This window comes from Lithobates pipiens, unplaced genomic scaffold (assembly GCF_037356315.1).
Source record: "Lithobates pipiens isolate NorthernLeopardFrog02 unplaced genomic scaffold, aLitPip1_a1.2 Scaffold_8, whole genome shotgun sequence".
NCBI lineage: Eukaryota > Metazoa > Chordata > Amphibia > Anura > Ranidae > Lithobates > Lithobates pipiens.
In genome coordinates this window covers 74,942,016-74,961,174 of record NW_027507903.1, presented here as the reverse complement: position 1 = coordinate 74,961,174, position 19,159 = coordinate 74,942,016, and the positions used below count along the sequence as shown (strand labels likewise).

General features: G+C 41.1%; 1 protein-coding gene across 6 annotated transcripts in view; it reads left to right on the top strand.

Moving 5' to 3' along the window:
- MYO5A (myosin VA) overlaps positions 1-19,159 on the top strand; it is a 285,827-nt gene that overhangs the window by 100,100 nt on the left and 166,568 nt on the right. For all 6 annotated transcript variants that reach the window (XM_077474307.1, XM_077474306.1, XM_077474309.1 and 3 more), the window contains exon 4: positions 9,583-9,727. In XM_077474307.1, coding sequence (XP_077330433.1) covers positions 9,583-9,727 — 145 coding nt within the window. The remainder of the gene's footprint in view (positions 1-9,582; positions 9,728-19,159) is intronic.

Sequence of the window (19,159 nt, the reverse complement as noted above, 5' to 3'; positions counted from 1 at the left end):
AGGCACTCCCAGAATGACAAGAAGTGTGTGATATACAATGCCTGTATATACAGTATACAGCACTTGCAAAAATATTCCTACCCCTTCACATTTTCCATATTTTGTCATGTTACAACCAAAAACGTAAATGTTTTTTATTGGGATTTTATTTGATAGACCAACACAAAGTGGCACATAATGGTGAAGTGGAAGGAAAATGATAAATGATTTTCCTTTTTTTCCAAATAAATATCTGAAAAGTGTGGCGTGTATTTGTATTCAGCCCCCTTTACTCTGATACCCCTAACTAAAGTCCAGTGAACCAATTTCCTTCAGAAGTCACCTAATTAGTAAATAGAGCCCACCTATGTGTAATTTAATCTCAGTATAAATACAGCTGTTCTGTGAAGCCCTCAGAGGTTTGTTAGATGACCTTAGTGAATAAACGGTATCATAAAAGCCAAGAAACACACCAGACAGGTCAGGAATAAAGTTGTGAGGAAGTTTAAAGCAGAGTTAGGTTATAAATAAAAACGCAAGCTTTGAACATCTTGCAGTGCACTGTTCAATCCATCAACCGAAAATTAAAAGAATATGGCACAACTGCAAACCTAACAAGACATGGCCGTCCACCTAAACTGACAGGCTGGGCGAGGAGAGCATTCTTTAGAGAATCAGCCAAGAGGCCCATGGTAACTCTGGGGGAGCTGCAGAGATCCACAGCTCAGGTGGGAGAATCTGTCCACAGGACAACTATTAGTTGTGCTCTCAACAAATCTGGCCTTTATGGAAGAGTGGCAAGAAGAAAGCCATTGTTGAAAGAAAGCCATAAGAAGTCTCGTTTGCAGTTTGCGAAAAGCCATGTAAGGGACACAGCAAACGTTGAAGAAGGTGCTCTGGCCAGATGAGACCAAAATTTTACCTTTTAGCCTAAAATAAAACACTATGTGTGGCGGAAAACGAACACTGCACATCACCCTGAACATACCAGTGTCATGGTGGCAGCATCATGTGGTGGGGGATGCTTTTCTTCAGCAGGGACAGGAACGCTGGTCAGAGTTGATGGGAAGATGGATGGAGCCAAATACAGGGCAATCTTAGAGTAAAACCTGTTAGAGTCTGCAAAAGACTTGAGACTGGGGCGGAGGTTCACCTTCCAGCAGGACAACGACCATAAAGATACAGCCAGAGCTACAATGGAATGGTTTAGATCAAAGCATATTCCTATGTTAGAATGGCTCTAAATCCAATTGAAAATTTGTGGCAAGACTTAAAAATTGCTGTTTAGACGCTCTTCATCCAATCTGACAGAGATTGAGCTATTTTGCAAAGAACAATGGGCAAAAATATCACTCTCTAGATGTGCAAAGCTGGTAGAGACATCCCCAAAAAAGACTTGCAGCTGTAATTGCAGAGAAAGGAGGTTCTACAAAGTATTGACTCAGGGGGGCTGAATACAAATCCATGCCACACTCTTCTCATATTTATTTGTTAAACATATTGAAAACCATTTATCATTTTCCTTCCACTTCACCATTATGTACCACTTTGTGTTGGTCTATCACATAAAATCCCAATAAAATACATTTACGTTTTTGGTTGTAACATGACAAAATATGGAACATGTCAAGGGGTATGAATACTTTTTCAAGGCACTGTATGGGTATTTCAGGGTGTGGGGAGGCCCTAGAAGTCATCCCCTTCTTTAGTATAGCTTGTAGAGACAGACTGATTAGCTGAGGAACTTTCTTTGCACAGAGCTCAGGACAGGAACATCCGCCATGATTGAGCCACGCCCATTTAGCATTTAACTGTGATAGTGCAGCTATAAAAGCTTGAGATATATATATATATATATATATATAGGTGTTACATTTTTAAGGTTTTATTTTCATAATCTAGAATGTATAAAATGTGTACCCTGCCCCACCTCAGTCCTTTCTTTGCACAGACATAATTTTGGCTGTACAATCTGATCCTACCATTGTCTGTGACTCAGTAGAGGAGAAAAGCTGACTCTCACATGAGTCAGAGGAACCTATGACTTCTCCAGATTCTGAAAAGTTATCCCTCAGACAACATTGTTTTAAGAGGTTTCCTCAGAAAGTTTTATAGACCCCGTCACCAAACTAAAGATTTTCCTTTTATATTTAATTATAAAAGTGCTTTGATTGCACATCCTATTGCCCCCTCTGGGCAATAGTTTTCTAACTTATTGTAGAGTGACAGGCAGGAGAAAAAAATTGAAAAATGTTAATCTGAATTCCACGGGAAACAAGAATGCTCCCTGGCATTGAATCTGCCCCCACACACCAAGGTTTAAATGCGCATTTGTGTCTAGGGTTTCGAAAAAAGCACTTGCCCGATCCATACTCCCACAGCATCTCTTCAAGCTGTAAGACCCGTGCCTGCAGCCTCTTTTCCACTGCAGTTTGGCAGTTGCAGGTCCTCTGATGTCATCAAGTACAGTGCAGGGCACAACGCTCTGCGCTGGACACGAGAGTGCTAAGTGACGGTCCACAAGCATAGGGAAGTGCCAGATGTCGGCGAAGCAGGGGATCAGGTAAGTAAAAATGTTCTCCGATGCCCTAGACTTACAGTGGTTCTAAAGCCTAAACATTTTTTACCTTAATGCATCCCCCCACCCCCCTTTTACTTACCTGAGCCTTCATTTGATCCAGCGCTGTCCATGTCTGCAGCTCTTCTCTCCCCTCACTTCCAGGTCTCGATGGCTTTGCTGGGACACTGGGAGCCATTGGATAGAGAGGAGGGGCCAGAAGCCCCCCTGGCGGGGAACCCGAGAAAAGGAAGATCATGGCCGCTCTGTACAATTCTATTGCACAGAACAGATAACTATAGAGATTTTTTTTTTTTATATATAAATTTTTACTTTTACAATCCCCTGGCGATTTCACCCCACTAACCATTAGAAAATGGAACTAATGTTTTGTAAGCAAATGAAATTCTACAGGTGTATGGCCAGATTAAAGACAGTAGGAAAGTTAAGACACACCGCTTGCAGGCTAGTTTCGGGTACAAAAATAGGTACCAGGTGCAGACCTCGGCTCACCACCATCCACAATGAATAATAGACGAAAAATGGTTGCACACTGGAAGTCCAAAATCTTTTTTGAATATAATCTTTATTGTCAAAGGCTTGCCAGACAAATACAGGGATTGCAGTTGACGCGTTTCACAAGCGTGTAGCTTGCTCGTTCACAAGCAAGCCACACGCTTGTGAAATGCGTCAGCTGCAATCCCTGTATTTGTTTGGCAAGCCTTTGACAATAAAGATTATATTCAAAAAAAGATTTTGGACTTCTAATATGCAACCATTTTTCATTTATTATTTAAAGACAGTAGGGGCTTTATAATTCACTCCTTCTGTGGTTCTTCTTTCCCCAGAAAGCTTAGTCTAAGCAGACTAAAATAACACTGCTACTAATTGCAGATTTCAACATTTCGTCATTAATCAGTGGCTAAGCCTTATCTCCACCTCTAACCTCTCCCTGACTGCTGATGTATGGGGAGTGCGGTGACACATGACTGTCATGGGAATGGAGAAGGTTTGTTTGTGTGGGTTTAGATTTACAGACTAATGGCCGACATGCAAAGTTTGATTTTCTCTCATTCCACTGCTGGCACCTACAGCTGTTTGTATAACCAAACAGTGACTCCATCAGAAAATAATTGTCACACTTCAAACTCAGCTATAAAGTAAAACCATAGGCATTTTTCATTTTGGATAGGGTTAGGAAGGATTTTAACCCCTTTCAGATTTGTTTTTTGCCATCTGTGTCTCATTGCAGTGATTTCCCATCACTTCCTGTCCCATAGCCAAAACAGGAAGTGAGAGGAAATGCCCTGCAAATGAAAATAATTTCTTGAGGACTCCCAGGTCACCAGAACTAGTGTCCCCATTTGAAGATCTTCTCTCTATTACTTTTGTGGGGACAAGCCAAATTTTAGAAATCTCTTTTTACATTCACTTTCATTGATCATGGTAAACAGGACTAGTTGAGACGGTGAATTTTCGATGGCACAGATAGCAGTAAAAATGGATAGGGGTTCTAAGCCCTCACCAACTAAAAAACATTGCTTTTAGTTATACTTTAAAGCGATTATAAATAAATTACATGTCTATACTTGCCTACTCTGTGCAATCGAACTGTACAGAGCGACCGTTGTGATCCTTCCCTTCTTAGGTCCCCCACCGGTGCTCCTGGCCCCTCCTCTCTGTCCAGTGGCCCCATGGAAAGCCACTTCCCATGGGGGCACTCATCCGTCCATACTCGCTCTTATGCCCCACTGCTGCCTCCATTAACACAGGCAGTGGGACTCTGGCCCATCCCCTGCTTCCTCGTCTCTGGCTTTGATTGACAGCACTGGCAGCCAATGGCTCCCGATGCCCCAGCAAAGCCAGTGAGACTCGGAAGTGAGGGAAGAGAGAAGCTGCAGATGTGCACAGTGCTGGATCGAATGAGGGCTCAGGTAAGTAAAATGGGGGCGGGGGGGTGGTAAAGCAATGCTTTAACTGTGATTGGGGTATCATTAACACTAAGACACCTTTCACACTGAGGCGCTACAGCGCTAAAAATAGCACCTGTAAAGCGCCTCTCCTGTCACTCCAATGTTAAAGCCTGAGTGCTTTCACACTGGGTCGGTGTTCTGGCAGGACTTCAAAAAAAAAGTCCTGCAAGCAGCTTCTTTTGAGGCACTTTAGGAGTGGTATATACACGCCTCTGCCCATTTTAACCATTTTTTGGCCACTAGCGGAGGTTAAAAGCACCCCGCTAGTGGCCGATAAGTGCTGCTAAAAAAAACACATGTTGCTAAAATGACGGTAAAGTGCTGCTAAAAATAGTGGCGCTTTACCACCAACGCCCCCGTGCTGTGAGCATGAAAAGGCTCTTAGGCTGTATTTACACCTGCATGCAACCTACACAGAAAACTTGTGCTTTACCCCACATTTCAGAAATGCGTTGCAAACTCGCATTGCGCTTGTGTCGCCATAATGAACATGCATTTCTTGTGGGTTGCCATGTGTTCAAACACCCGTGGCGCAGATTTTTTAAATGCATGACAAAGCAAATGTTTTCAATGCGAGTTGCCACGCATTCGGAAATGCACAGATGCATTTTCTTGCGTGTTGCCGTGCATTTGGATGAGAACACTAAATGGTCTAAATGGTTACGCAAATGTGACGCACATTGCAGCTCTTTTTATTAATGCATGGCAAAGCGTGCATTTTCTTACAGGTTGCTGTGCGTTGGGAAGAGCCCAGATGCAAGTGCAATGTGTGTGGCTGTGCATTTTTGAAATGCAGGACAAAGCGTGTGTTTTCTATGGGGTTGTCGCGCATTTAGAAATGCATAGATACAAACCAATAGTAACGCAAGCACGACGTAAGCGCTAATCAAGTATCAGATACAGCAAGCAGATATTGCAGCTTACCAGTTTTTTGATGTGGTGGCTGCATTCATTTGCCAGGCTCGAATTATTTCAGCAAGTACAGAAAATACTTGCTTATTTTGCAAGAAATGCAAGATCCTTGTCTCTTGCTTACTATGAGATGAACTGAATTAAAAAAAAACAATGTTCTCTTCCTTCTGTAAACTATTATCTTCCCATACTCCATGTAATAAAGCCGAACAAAGACAGACATGTTTAGACAGTTCTCGCTGGCTGTCGTAGGGCAGGGGAGCTTTAACGCCGAGCCACTGCACATATATATCCATTGGAAACTGCTCTTCTCTGCTGATCAGAAGCTTCCAATCACGTGACTGCTGTGATAGCCAATCACAACAGTCATCTTAACAGGAAGTCCACCTCCAGCCCCCAGTGATTGTAAAGGCAGAAGGTTTTTTTATCTTAATGCATTCTATGCATTAAGATAAAAAGCCTTTGGTGTGCAGCAGCCCCCCTAATACTTACCTGAGCCCCATCTCTATCCAGCGATGTCCACGGGTGCCATGACCATCCGGGACTCTCCCTACTGTTTGTCTGAGACACAGCAGCGGCGCCATTGGCTCCCGCTGCTGTCAATTAGCCAATCAGGAGAGAGAGGGGATGGTGCTGATCCATGGCTCATTGTTTGAATGGACACAGGGAGCTGCAGCATGGCTCCGGTGCCCCATAGCAAGCTGCTTGCTGTGGGGGGAATTGGTTGGAGGGAGGGGCCCAGAGAACAGAAGAGGGACCTGAGAAGAGGAGGATCTGGGCAAAACCAACTACACAGAGCATGTAAGTATAACATGTTTATTATTTTTATAGAAAAAAAGAAACTGAGACTTTACAGTCACTTTAAGGCCCCTTTCACACGTATGCGACTTGAGACTGCAAAGTCACAGGACAAGTCGTACCCCTTGGTTTACAATGAGTACCATTAATATCCGTGAAATTTCAAAATCATCCCTCCGCTACTTTGGTCCATAGACCTCAAGATTACACAGGCATTGCTTCAAGTAGCGTCAAAGTCGTGCGACTTTCAGGTCTCACGAGTGTGAAAGGGGCCTAAGAGCATTTTAAAAGGGTGGCAGCAGCAGGGGATAGAAGTCCAGCCTCTGTAACAACCATGGCTCCCTTTGAATGCGTTGGCGAGTGATTGTAGCTATCCAGGGACAATACGTGTATTATTGGCTTGATTGTCAGGTAAAAACAAGTAACAAAGCAGATGATGTCACCACATCTAAGGACTTTAGAGCTATTACAGTTTTGTTTTAGGGTTTAAATACACTTTAATATGTGAATCTAATCATACAAGGACAGGTTATGGCAGTTGAGGTTCTCAACCAATCTCCTTTAATGGCATTGGTCTTGGTCATGTGAAGATCCTATAGCAAGTATTTCTATCTTGTTTTTTTTTTTTTTTTAATCTAGGGGCTAAAATGGGTAAAAAAAAAATAATAATTTCCAAATAGTACTGTAATAGTACGCTCCATGCAAAGATAGAGGTGTCATCCAAACTAATCTGAGGATAAACGGGTAGGATAAATGACAAGAAATAACACACTTTTTCAGATGTTGTTCTCTACTATGTGAAATCAGCGCAGTCAAAAGAGAGAGAGAGAACTGTTTTGTATGGGCTCTTCATCAATGAAACATCTCTTTCCTGTTCATGTGTCAGTGTAAGCCCCTGTACACACGGTCGGAGATTTTGCCAACCAAATCCGTCGGATTTTGCCCGTCGGATTTAGTCCGACGGATTGTGTCCGAAACTGTTGCATACACACGGTCGGGCCAAGTTGGCGAAAAATCCGATCTTTCAGAACGTGATAACGTAATTTCATTACGATGGGACTACATTCAGGCTAGTAGCCAATAGCTTTGAAGTAGGAATTTGATCTGAGCATGCGTCGCACTTGGTCCTATGAAAATGCTCTACACATCATCGGATTAGGTCCGACCGGCCCAGTTGGTCGGGAAATATCTCCAACATGTTGGAAAATTGGGTCGGACGGAGATTCATTCGGAATCAGTCCGATGCATACCACACACAGTCGGATTATCCGACGACACGGTCCGATGAGACTCATTCCGACAGATTCTCCGACCGTGTGTACAAGGGCTGAGATTCTGTAGAGGTGTCGTAACACATGCTTCTGACTGCTAGACTGTTATTTGACAGTCAGTCTGTTACTACGACATATGAACATTATTGGACTTAACTTGGAAGAATGCAGTGGGTACAGGGGGCAAGAGTAGAAAAAGCGTGAATGTCCCTGGGAGCCGCACATCAAGGCAAGACCTGCTGTGTGATAATAAATGGCAGTCTCAGCCTGGACCTATGCTTATTGAGGTGGGTGATGACACCAGGGCCACCCGTGGCTCACATTTTAGGCTTTGTATGGCCAGTGCTATAAGCATTAGGTAATGAAATGCAGGGAATTATCTTCCATTTATTGGTCACAAGGTACAGAAACCTAAACCTACTGTTTGTGCACTGAGCACATCAAAAATGCTATAGGCATATATTGGGTAAATAAAAGGTAATAATGTTGCACTTACTCGATAGGAGATGAGCAACATAAAGTGCCTATACACCAAGAGGGTGCTTATGATCGTACACATAAATGAATAATACAAAACACGTGCAAATGTTGCAAATAACACCAAAAACTGTAAAGATGACAATATTAAGTTTAGGACGAATAATGTAATCAGTCCAGAAAATATATATAATGTTCAATCCAAAAAATAAAGTGCTTGTGAAAAAATCCTTAGTGATAAATGTGACATCAACTGCAAAAAGTTCAGTTCAATTAAGTGCTAACTTCCACCATCCGTAGTACACCAATAGTGTACCCCAGCCTCTCACCTCAAGTTGAGACCCCTACAGGCCTTGTAACAACGCCTCAGTTAAATATCCTTGATGGGCAACACAGCAGACTCCTTTTCTTGGAGCATCCAACCAGACAAGGTATATTCCAATTGTTGGAAAGGAAACTCATCTGTAAATGATATCCTCCTTGATATCTTCCACTCTCCTCCATTCAAAAGCTCACATAGAATATAAAGAGATCTCCATAGTGCAGTAATCAAATAAAACTAGTTCATTGAGCAGCAGCAAACATAAATATGAAAAAGGCAGTGTTCAACCTCGCATAGATCAAAGACTTCTGGCCTCGGCCGCGACCGGAAATGACGTCACCTGGCTCCTCTTGATGTGTTGCGTCACAGATCACTTGACTTTATCAAGTGATATTTGGTGCATTGCAATTGAATTCAAGGGAGGCAGGTGGTTGCGACAAAGCCGAGAGAAAGTGCTAAGCCCTTAAATTGTTGACACAACACAAACGTGCTGGTGTATACTGTCCTTTTCGCCTGCCATTGATTTTATCACCTAGTGCATTTGGCTAAAATGCCCTATTTTGCCAAATTTGAAAGAATACTAACTGTAATAGACTTTTTGGGATATATATCCTAACACAACTGGATAGTGAAACATGTGGTGCAGCTGTGCATGGGAGCCAATCCACTTCTAACTTCAGCTTGTTCAATTAGTTTGCCAAAAATAATGGAAGCTGATTGGTTTCTAGAGAGCTGCTCCAGATGTTGCATTCTCCAGCTTTAGTATATCGAACCCTTTGACTTTTTCATTGTAGAAGCACTAGCTGGATAACGGAAGAAACTGATGAATTTGGCTTGTTGTTTTGCGTTAACATGAAAAATAGAAGAAATCAAAAAATAATTAAAATGTAAAAAAGCGCTCCTTTCCTGCTTTCACAGGAAATCATATGTGTGTTTACATAAGTATAAAACATGTGACTCTCACTGTTTGGACCTTTCTATAATCCATGCATTGCAAGCAAGATCTGATGTGGTCTTGAAATTCTACATGTTGAAAAGTCTTTGTAAATTGTGAACAGTATTTCCTTCAGTGAATCCACGTGACTGTTTGCAGATCTCACAAATACTGTCAAGTGATTAACTTGGCTCATGGAGGCTTCCGAATCATTTGAGTCTTTCACTGGAGACCTTTACACTTTTATGGTTACCGTACATTTATTAATGTTTTCCCTGGAGCAAGAATCTGAAAACTCTAATATCCTAAATGACTTGTGATTTTCTCATGACATGTTTTTTCTTTTTTTTTTTTCCCAGGCATAGTTCTTGTAGCGATAAACCCTTATGAACAGTTACCTATCTATGGCGCCGATATCATCAATGCGTACAGTGGGCAGAACATGGGGGATATGGACCCCCATATTTTTGCAGTGGCAGAAGAAGCATATAAACAAATGGCCAGGTGTGTTGTGATATAATGCATTTTATTATTTTATTTTGTATAGTGTGCCAAAGTAAGTGACCTAGCCATTGGTTGATGAATTTAAAGTGTTTCTAAAGCTAAAACCATTTCAGTTGTTTTAAATCGCCCTGCAATCATAGCAACCCTCATTGTGGGAAGCATGTCGCCCAAAAAAAATTCAACAGCTACATTTGGGCGACATGCTTCACGCAATGCGGGTTGTTGCGATTGCAGCGGGATTTATCAATCGTGGCAGATCGCATCGTGATTTTAGGTGCCATTCAAATAAATGGCATCTGCATTCTGCTATTTGTCGTTCACACCTCGCTGCTTTGAAATCACGGCAAATCTGTCCAGGATCGATTCAAAAATGCAGAGGTGGGAATGCAGTCTAAATAATGCAAAGTGTTCTCTGATTGAGGTGGGGTGTTGAGGTTACAATCTCCACCCTTTTCAATTTGAAAATCCTTTGGTCATTGTGCAGAAGAGATGCCACCTAGTTTAGGACCCAGAAGATTGCTGCTATTACTGAAGAAGTGCCAATAATTACATTGATTTGTATCTTCCACCACAATCGCTCAGGTTTTAGATATGCACAAGCCAGACCTATGTAACTATGCAATGCAAATCATAATGGCCAATTCACACCACAATGCTCTACATTTGAAAACACGTTTGCTTGTGTTTAGATGAGTTTCATTATGAATCCCACTCATTTTTAATGAAAGAAATTGGTGCTTCACGACTTTAAAAAATGCAGTGCTCCGCAACAAACAGTACATTTGAATGTGTGCTGCATTGAACTGTGTATATATACGTTGAGGTGCAATTACCAATGTTTGGCAACATACCACAGCACACATATACTATACAGTAAGGATGAACTCCAGCATGTTGGCATGCTCCACGTTCAGAGCCCACCAGGAAGTCGGCGCAGCGCTGCGCTAATCACAGGCAGTGAGACATTGCCCCGATGCGCGGCTGCAGAGATCAGGAAATGTCTCGTTGCCTTTGATTAGAGCAGCGCTGCGCCGACTTTCTGGCGCCGAAGCTCATCCCTACTGTACAGTGCTATACTGTTTTATATTATGCATTGTCATATGAGCTAGCCCTAACTTTATTGGACTGATAGATTGAATTTATATATATTTTCCTGTACTATGTTTAAATCAAAAAATATCTTTATACATTCTATGTATCTTTAATAATCATTGACTGTGAAAGACAACTTGGTAGTTAGTCCTGTATTAAACAATGGAGAATTGGCTGAATGTTTTGTTGCTGCATGGTAAGCTAGTTCTTTCAGTGGTGGTTCTTTAATGATTTATTTTTCTCTTTTTTTTTGTACTACCAAATGTTTTTTTTTGTCCTCTAAAATGGCACCTTATGCACATTGGTACAATTAGACATAATTCATAAGCATAATAGGGAACCTAAATTGAAGAACCATGGGGACTGCCATTGCTGTCCCCCTCCTTTTAAAAAAAAATGGGTGAGATACTAAGCCAATGGCTTCATCATGAAGAGTCAGTTATGTACACAGATTGAGTGTTGTGACATCAATGACTCTCCGGATCCAAGGTCAGTGACCAAAGGTGTTAAAAACAGACAGGTACCTTGCCTATAAACTATCCATTTCCTATACTAGAAACTTTTTGGTTTCTCCTGTCCAAAACTTAACATTTTAGGATCCTACTTTGTATGATAAATGAAGCAAACGCGTGCTTTACAAGTTTTTTGGTGATTTTGTTGTGCCCTGTAGCTGGCAGTATCTGACACTGAACAGGGTGTGCCGTGGTTGCTACTTTAATTTGGCATTACTAGTTTTCCTTTTTAATATCTCTCGCTTTTTCCTCCCTAGAAGCCCAATACAGTAGAAACAACTGCATGCCCTGTTTAGCCATTCACCACTGAGTGTTAGCCAGTAGTATGTCAGGGTAGAAGGGTCCCCAGTAGTTTGATATATTTACTACTATATGCAACACCATGGAAGCTAAATGCAGTCCTCAAAATTATTCTTAGCTGGAATTGCGTACATGAATGTACTTGTCCTCATACACAGACATAATGCACTTAGCTCAGACATTGCTCAAGGATATAGATGTCTACAGTTATATCCCTTCTAATGATAGTCCATGGTGATCATTTTCTCAGTTCAACAGATGTGCAGTATGTTTAAAACACAATCATTCATCTTGTGCTAAAGTGTTACAGTACATCTGCTGTGTAGCCACACTGATTCTTTCATATTTCCTGGGCATGGCCCCTTCACTTGAAATTCTTTGTCACATATTTTGTGAAGGTTTTGACTCTTATCTTTGAGCTTGGCATAAGTTACTTTTTTTTTTTTTGAGCTACACACAGTTACTTTTCAAGTTCATTCTGTGAGTTGTCGTAGTAGATATTCTCAATCATAAATATTCATTATAGTAAGCGATTATGTACAGTATATAGTGCAATTGGGCAGTCGTCTGTACTTGCAGTGGTGACCCGTCAATAAGGGGCCCCTTTAATCCATGCGCCCGTCCCCTAATCTACCTGCAGGGCGCTAGACACATGGATTTCAATGGGGTTTTTTTTAAGCACATGATTAGAGCCTGAGGCTCTAATTGGCTTCAAAAAAGGGTGAACTTGGGGAGCAGAGCACTGCACCCTGAGCCCACCCATTTGTGTGACAATCGCAAATTAATATTCGCTAATGTCTTCCTGTTTCTCCTCCAGGCCAATCGGGAAGTAGGTCTTGAGACCCGATTGGCTGAGAGTCCTAAGACCCGATTGGCCAGGAGGAGAAGCAGCAACTGCCGGGACATGGAGGGGGGAAGCCGAGACCTTGATGGGATAAGTGCCGATCAATTTGCGACCGGGGGGTGGTGGATGTCTGGAGGGACCGTGGGGGCTGGGGGTAGATGTCCTGGGTTTGTTTGCCTCCCCCCACCCGACAGATGGAGCACCAGCCACCACTGTATACTTGAGTAGCCCAGTTGTACATCTAGTTGACCGAGTTACCAGTTACAGACTCTAAGGAATCGGTGGAATACCGAATTATTTTTCTTCCCCAAAAATTGTTGTAGAATTCAAACCTATTTGTAAGACATGTGAGGAGTTCAATAAATCACAAGGGATAACTTGAGATGCCAAAAACTGGGGAAATAGTAGACTGGTTGGTTAGATTTGTCTTATGGCCTGTAAAAATGTTTAGCAATTCGACCCCATGCTGTTTTTGTCATCAGCCATGTTTCATATGACACCTTACTGGTGGCTGTCAGATAATCGTTTTAATCTGTGTGAAAGGCAAGGTTCTTGAGATTCCGTAATGCCTTTTTGATCGGCTTGCTCTAATAATGCCTACTCCTTTTATTTATTGGAGGAAAGAGTGCCGTGATACATGAATGCAAAAGGGTTCAGTGCATTTTATCAGATTCTTTACAGCCCTAGCTGTAGAGTTATATGGTGGATGGTATCATGGTTACAATATTACTTTAAAAAAGGAGCATAGCAATCTGATATATTATTATTATTATTAATCTTATATTCATGAAAATGAAAAAGTTTACACACGTACAGAAGCTTATATTGATTAGATTTGTCTTTGTTCAGGTGGATCAGTTTTTGGCATATCTTCACTTTCAAACTACATTTTTAAAAAAGTCCATAAAAATCATCTTGCAATAAACAAATCCACCTATAAGGGCTCATGTACACTACAGCTCATAAGCTTAACTCAATATACACATAGGCTTTTAGAAGAGTTTAAAAGCTGTTGTGGTTAAGAGAGGTTCAACCTCCCACACCCTCCCTCTCCTGAACGCAGAAGACTCATGTTCAGGATAGGAACGTTTTGACCATCGACTGCAAAACGTGTGCACATGAGCCCTAAGAAAGCCTCACCTCTGCCCTCAACCCCAATGAAAAACACAAATTAAGATGGTTCTATTGGGAACAAATATGATACTCTGTGGAAAGCTTACAAAACAGGTGGGGTGATGTTTAACCTCTGATGCTTGATGATGCCCCACACTCTCCTTGTCCACTCTCCCATCTTCTTATCCACCCTGGTAACCTACTGTTAACGTTTGACTGTAGCTAAGCCAACCATTCCGTACTATCCTGTTTTTTTTTTTTTCAGAGACCCTCAACTTTTAAAGCCCCCCCCCCCCTTTATATAAAGTGAAAAGTTGGTTTCCACCAAATTCTTCATCTCACTAGACAATGTTGCTATCCCGTGGGCAGCATCATTCACAGGTAGTAGTTAATTGAGTTTTGCATCCTAATCTGATATTTTCCAAGGTATTTCCATATTTTTATACTTTACAATATGTTAAATTCCTAATTATATTTTGATGGTACTATATTTAAGTATGAATTTTTTTTTTCTGTTATGTAGCAATGCCATACGTCTTGCTGATTCTTTTGTAAGATATATTTTAACTTCATTAAATAGATATGGTTTTTATTATGAAGATAAAATATGCAGTGATTTATGTCAAATTCGCATGCAAAATCGGCGCTTTTGCTGATATTGTGGCACCGCACCGATTCCCAAAAGTAGTTTCTGTACTTCTTTCGGTGACTTCGGGGTGCGATTTGTATACACCTCTGCGCAGTGACCCGCACAGATGTCTCCAAAATGGCCCCCGATGTTGGGACTGACATGTGGGAATGAAATCGTGCAAGTTCAGCACGATTTCAGTCCGGCTGTTAGTGTGAACCTAGGCAAATACCGATTCTGGTTACATGGGTTTACATCAGTTTGCAAATTCTTCTTCAGTTTACATCCAATTTTGCATCAGTTTTTTTCATGTCTGTTTTTTTATTTTTTTCCAGTTATTGAAGAAAATATTAATAGGTGGCAAAAATATAAACAAAAAATAGGGTTTATTTAGTCAAAACGCCCCATACACACAGTTGGAAATTCAAACAAAAAAAGTCAGATCGGATTATGTAGTTGGAAAATCCGATCATGTGTGGGCTCTATCGGACTTTTCTCTGTCGGAATTTCCGACGGAAAAAGTTTGAGAGCTGGATCTAAAATTTTCCGACAAGAAAATCCGATCGGACATTTTCCAATTGTGTGTAGTGAATTCCGACGCACAAAGTGCCACACATGATCAGAAAAAATTTGGAGACAAAAGCTATTGGCTACTGGCCTCTACGTAGTCCCAATGTACGTTACAAACGTCACCTCGTTCCGAACGATCGGATTTTCCGACAACTTTGTGCAACCGTGTGTATGCAAGGCAAATTTTGGCAAAAATCAGACTGATTTTGTGGTTGGAATGTCCGACCGCGTGTATGGGGCATAAGAGTGCAAAATCTGGTGCAGCTGTGCATGGTAGCCAATCCGCTTCTAACTTCAGATTGTTCAATTAAACTTTGACAAAAAAAAAACAAAAAACTGAAAGCTGATTGGTCTCTATGTAGAGCTGCTCCAGATTTTGCACTCCTCAGTTTTAGTAAATTAACCCCTATATGTTTCTTGCCTAAAAACCGACATCATCCATTTACATCCAGAAAAACAAAAAAAGGACATAAGCAGATGTAGCCGACGTGCGTCCATTTACATCTTCCCACCCATTGACCTACATTTTGGTTTGGTTTGGTCTGGATCTGCCTGACAAACAGATGAATCCAGACTGAAAGAGCCCTTCATAATAACTGGGGTTCCCATCATACCACTGAAGCATAGGAAATAGAAGGGGACACACTATATATTTTCCTTTTAACACGTTTACTCTCAAAATCCATGAAAGATCCTTCAAATAATTGTGTTTTGTGGTTATTAGTTTACTGCCAGAGCTCTTTAGCTGCACCTTTTGGGCTTGTCTGATATTCTGTATGAACACATCCCCGGTTTGTTTCTGACAGCCTTGCTAATGATTCAGCATATGATGTTCTGCTTGATAAATATTGCAAGTCTGGAGGCTTTAAAACACAAAAGACGGCCTCACACACAGTCTTTTTTTTTTTTTTCTCGCTACTAGGCAAAAATATGTATCATCAGTATGTGACTATACCTGTCCGATGAATGGTTTGACTATTTAACTAAAAGGAAATACGATGCTCTTAATGACAAATGCTTGTATACTTATATAATAAACAAGTGTCCAGGAACGCAATATGCAGGAGATTATTCATAGCTTGCATGAGTTTTCTCTGGTCGTTCCAGTTTTCTCCCACATCCAAACATATAATGTTGTATATAGAAAAAAACCTGTGCGCTGCCAAACAATGTACGGTAATAATAAAATAAAAACGCGTGTTAAAGGGCTAGCTGCTGCAATCACCTAATGTGTGTTCCTCACACCAATGGATGAAAAAATTAAAATAAATGTGCTGAGCTGTAGATACGTGCAAATTTCATATACCAAAAATTGTGAAATAAAAATAAATAAACTCACTATTCCTATAGACTGCCAGCGTGAGGAGAAAAAAATAGCCGATTACCAGCTCTGTTTATATCACATCACATTGGCTGACAGCTGATCACGTGGTAAGGGGTCGAGATTGACCCCTTACTCCGATTTGTGATCAGCCGAGTCTCATAGACTTGCTGATCACAGAGTGCTCTGCATGTGCCCTGCATGGGGTGCGCAGGCCGCTCGAGCACGGGAGGACGTCTATGTACGCCCTCCCGGCAAAGTAGGTCTGCGCTGCAGCTGTCTTTCGGCTATAGCGCGGATGGGAAGAGGCTAAACAAAGTGTGGTGTATAATTTAGTTAATATGTAAAGTAAAAAAAAAAAAAGGCAATTTACTCCTAAATATCCATATGCAGTGGTAAATAACCAACTATATGGATGGGGAGCAAAATTTCTAATCCACTCTGAGAAGAACAGACAGAAGAGATATACTGTATATACTATTAGAGGTTGAATCTGGTATATATCATCAGACTTGGAGATCTAATTTTTTATTTAAAGAAAAAAAAAAATTAAAGACTGTTTTGCGGATTTTCAGACAGAACTGTAATATATTATGTATGAAAGACTCCCTTGTCATAGGCAGGTGGCTTGATAAAAGCTCCCTGCACGTTTTGTCACTTATGCTGGCCATAAAAAAACAATGTCTTCCTTCAGAAAATCACGTGTGCAAAAATCAAAACGCACAGCAAAAATCACTGCAGAAACAGATCAAAAGCAAACTGCATAGGTGTGTACCGAGCCTTACACTGGCCACACGGATCAATTTTCAGACAAAAAATCTTTGTACATTCGCTGAATGAAAGAATGTTGTTTGAAATTTTCACTTGTTTTTAACATTCTGTTTTTAAAATGAATCTAATTTCTGAACGAAAACCACATACACTGTCTGAAAATTCCTTTGACTGAGAAGTTTTCTATTTCCACATTTTCCCATCACTGTGGTTGAAAATTAACGTCGAATTGACCCCACTAACGATTAGAATATCGAACGAATGTTCCTAAAATTACTTTTTTTTTTTTTTAAAGGAAGACATTGTTTTTTTTAAATAAAACAAATTTGATCTGTCTAATATTTACCAGCTTCACCCTTTAATAGTATATACAGTATATCTCTCCTCTAATATATACAGTATATCTCTTCTGTCTATTATTCTCAGAGTGGATTAGATATTTTGCTCCCTAACCATATAATTGGTTATTTATATTTACCACTGCATAGAGATGTTTAAGAATAAAATTATAAATTATAAATATGATTATATTTTTTCTAAGGTTATTAACCGATTAATCAAAACAATAATTGCCCAACTAATCGATTATGAAAATAATCGTTAGTTGCAGCCCTAGTAAGGTTGAATATAGACAACAGTCCATCCAGTTCAACGTGTGTTTGTGTGTGTGAAAGAGACATAATTTTGCCCCTATACAAATCATTAGTACGACCTTGCCTGGAATATGCAGTTCAGTTTTGAGCACCAGTTCTCAAAAAGTATACAGTAATACCTTGGTTTGCGAGTAACGCGGTATACGAGTGTTTTGAAAGACCAGCAACATTTTTTATTTTATTTTTGATTTGATATGTAAGCGTTGTCGTGATATACGAGGAGTAGTTTTAATGTAAATTTTATGCAAACTACACTCTCACAATGTTAAGGAGTCTGGTGCTCATCCATGTAAAGCCGCTGGTGTACAGTGTACAGTACAGCGTTGTATGTGGCCAGAGGTTTGGGGGCAATGGTGGCTTCCAGCACTTCCTGGAAACACTCCCAGCTGGGCGTAACGCGCATCTTGGAGCACCCGGAAGTGATGTCAACAGTTACCGAGTTTCTCTGAGTTCCCTAGGAATCGCTGGGAGCCACCATTGCCCCCGAACCTCTGGCCACATGCAGAGCTGTATACTTTACACAGTGGCTTACTGTACATATACACAATGGCTATACACGGATGAGCTCCAGACTCCTTAACATTGTGAGTGTAAGTGTTTTTTTTTTGTTTTTTTTGTTTTTGTTTTTTACATTAAAACTGTGATCCTTCTTCTAATATTCTTACTACAATACTGTACAGTATTATTATGCACTTTTGCAAAATTTTTGATCATATTTATATGAATAAATGGTTGTGGAACGAATTGTCTGATTTTCTATAATTACTTATGGGAATATTTGCTTTGATATAAGAGTGCTTTGGATTGCAAGCATTGCTTCTGGAACTAATTATGCTCGCAAACCAAGGTATTACTGTATTGGGGAACTGGAGAAAGTGCAGAGAAGGGCAACCAGACTGTTAAGAGGCATGGAGGAGCTCAGCTATGAGGAAAGATTAGAGCAGGAGTAGGCAACCTTAGAGAGATGGAGATCTACTTGAACAACACTGATGAAGTCAAAGATCACCGAGCACAGTGTGCTGTTGTTAGGGCCAGTTCACACCAGACTACGATGCCAAAAAGGCATGTTCCATGTGTGTTTCCTGCATAGTGTTCAAAACGCACTGCCTTTTGTGATCTACTGTGAGTGATAATACATTGTTAACCCCAAAATAGATCCTAAATACAGTGGACAAAAAAAGTTTTACAAGGGAGTGCAGGGTTTAGGAGTGTGTTACGCTCAGAATGCAGTGATCAGAAGTGTGTTATGCTCAGAGTGCAAGGATCAAGAGTGCATTGCCCTCAGAGTACAGGGATTGAAGGGGGGAGAGGGGGTGATGTGAAGTGTGGTAGAGGACACTTCTATGGAGGTGGTCCTGCCCATTACAGTGTCCATAGCCCCCCTCACATCACCCCCCCCCCCCCCCTTCCCTCCCATAGCATCCTACCTGTGCACACATGAGACCGAGAAGCAGCACAGGACCTAGCAACCAATCACCTGCGGGTTAACTTGAAAAGATAACTTGGCCAGCTCCTTCCCCACCCTCCATCTTGGTTTGTGTTTCCTCTTGCTCTCTGCCGGAGGAGGCTGGGGTGGAGAGAGTAGAATCAAAGGCACAGCGGAGAAGGCTGAGGCGGAAACGGAAGGG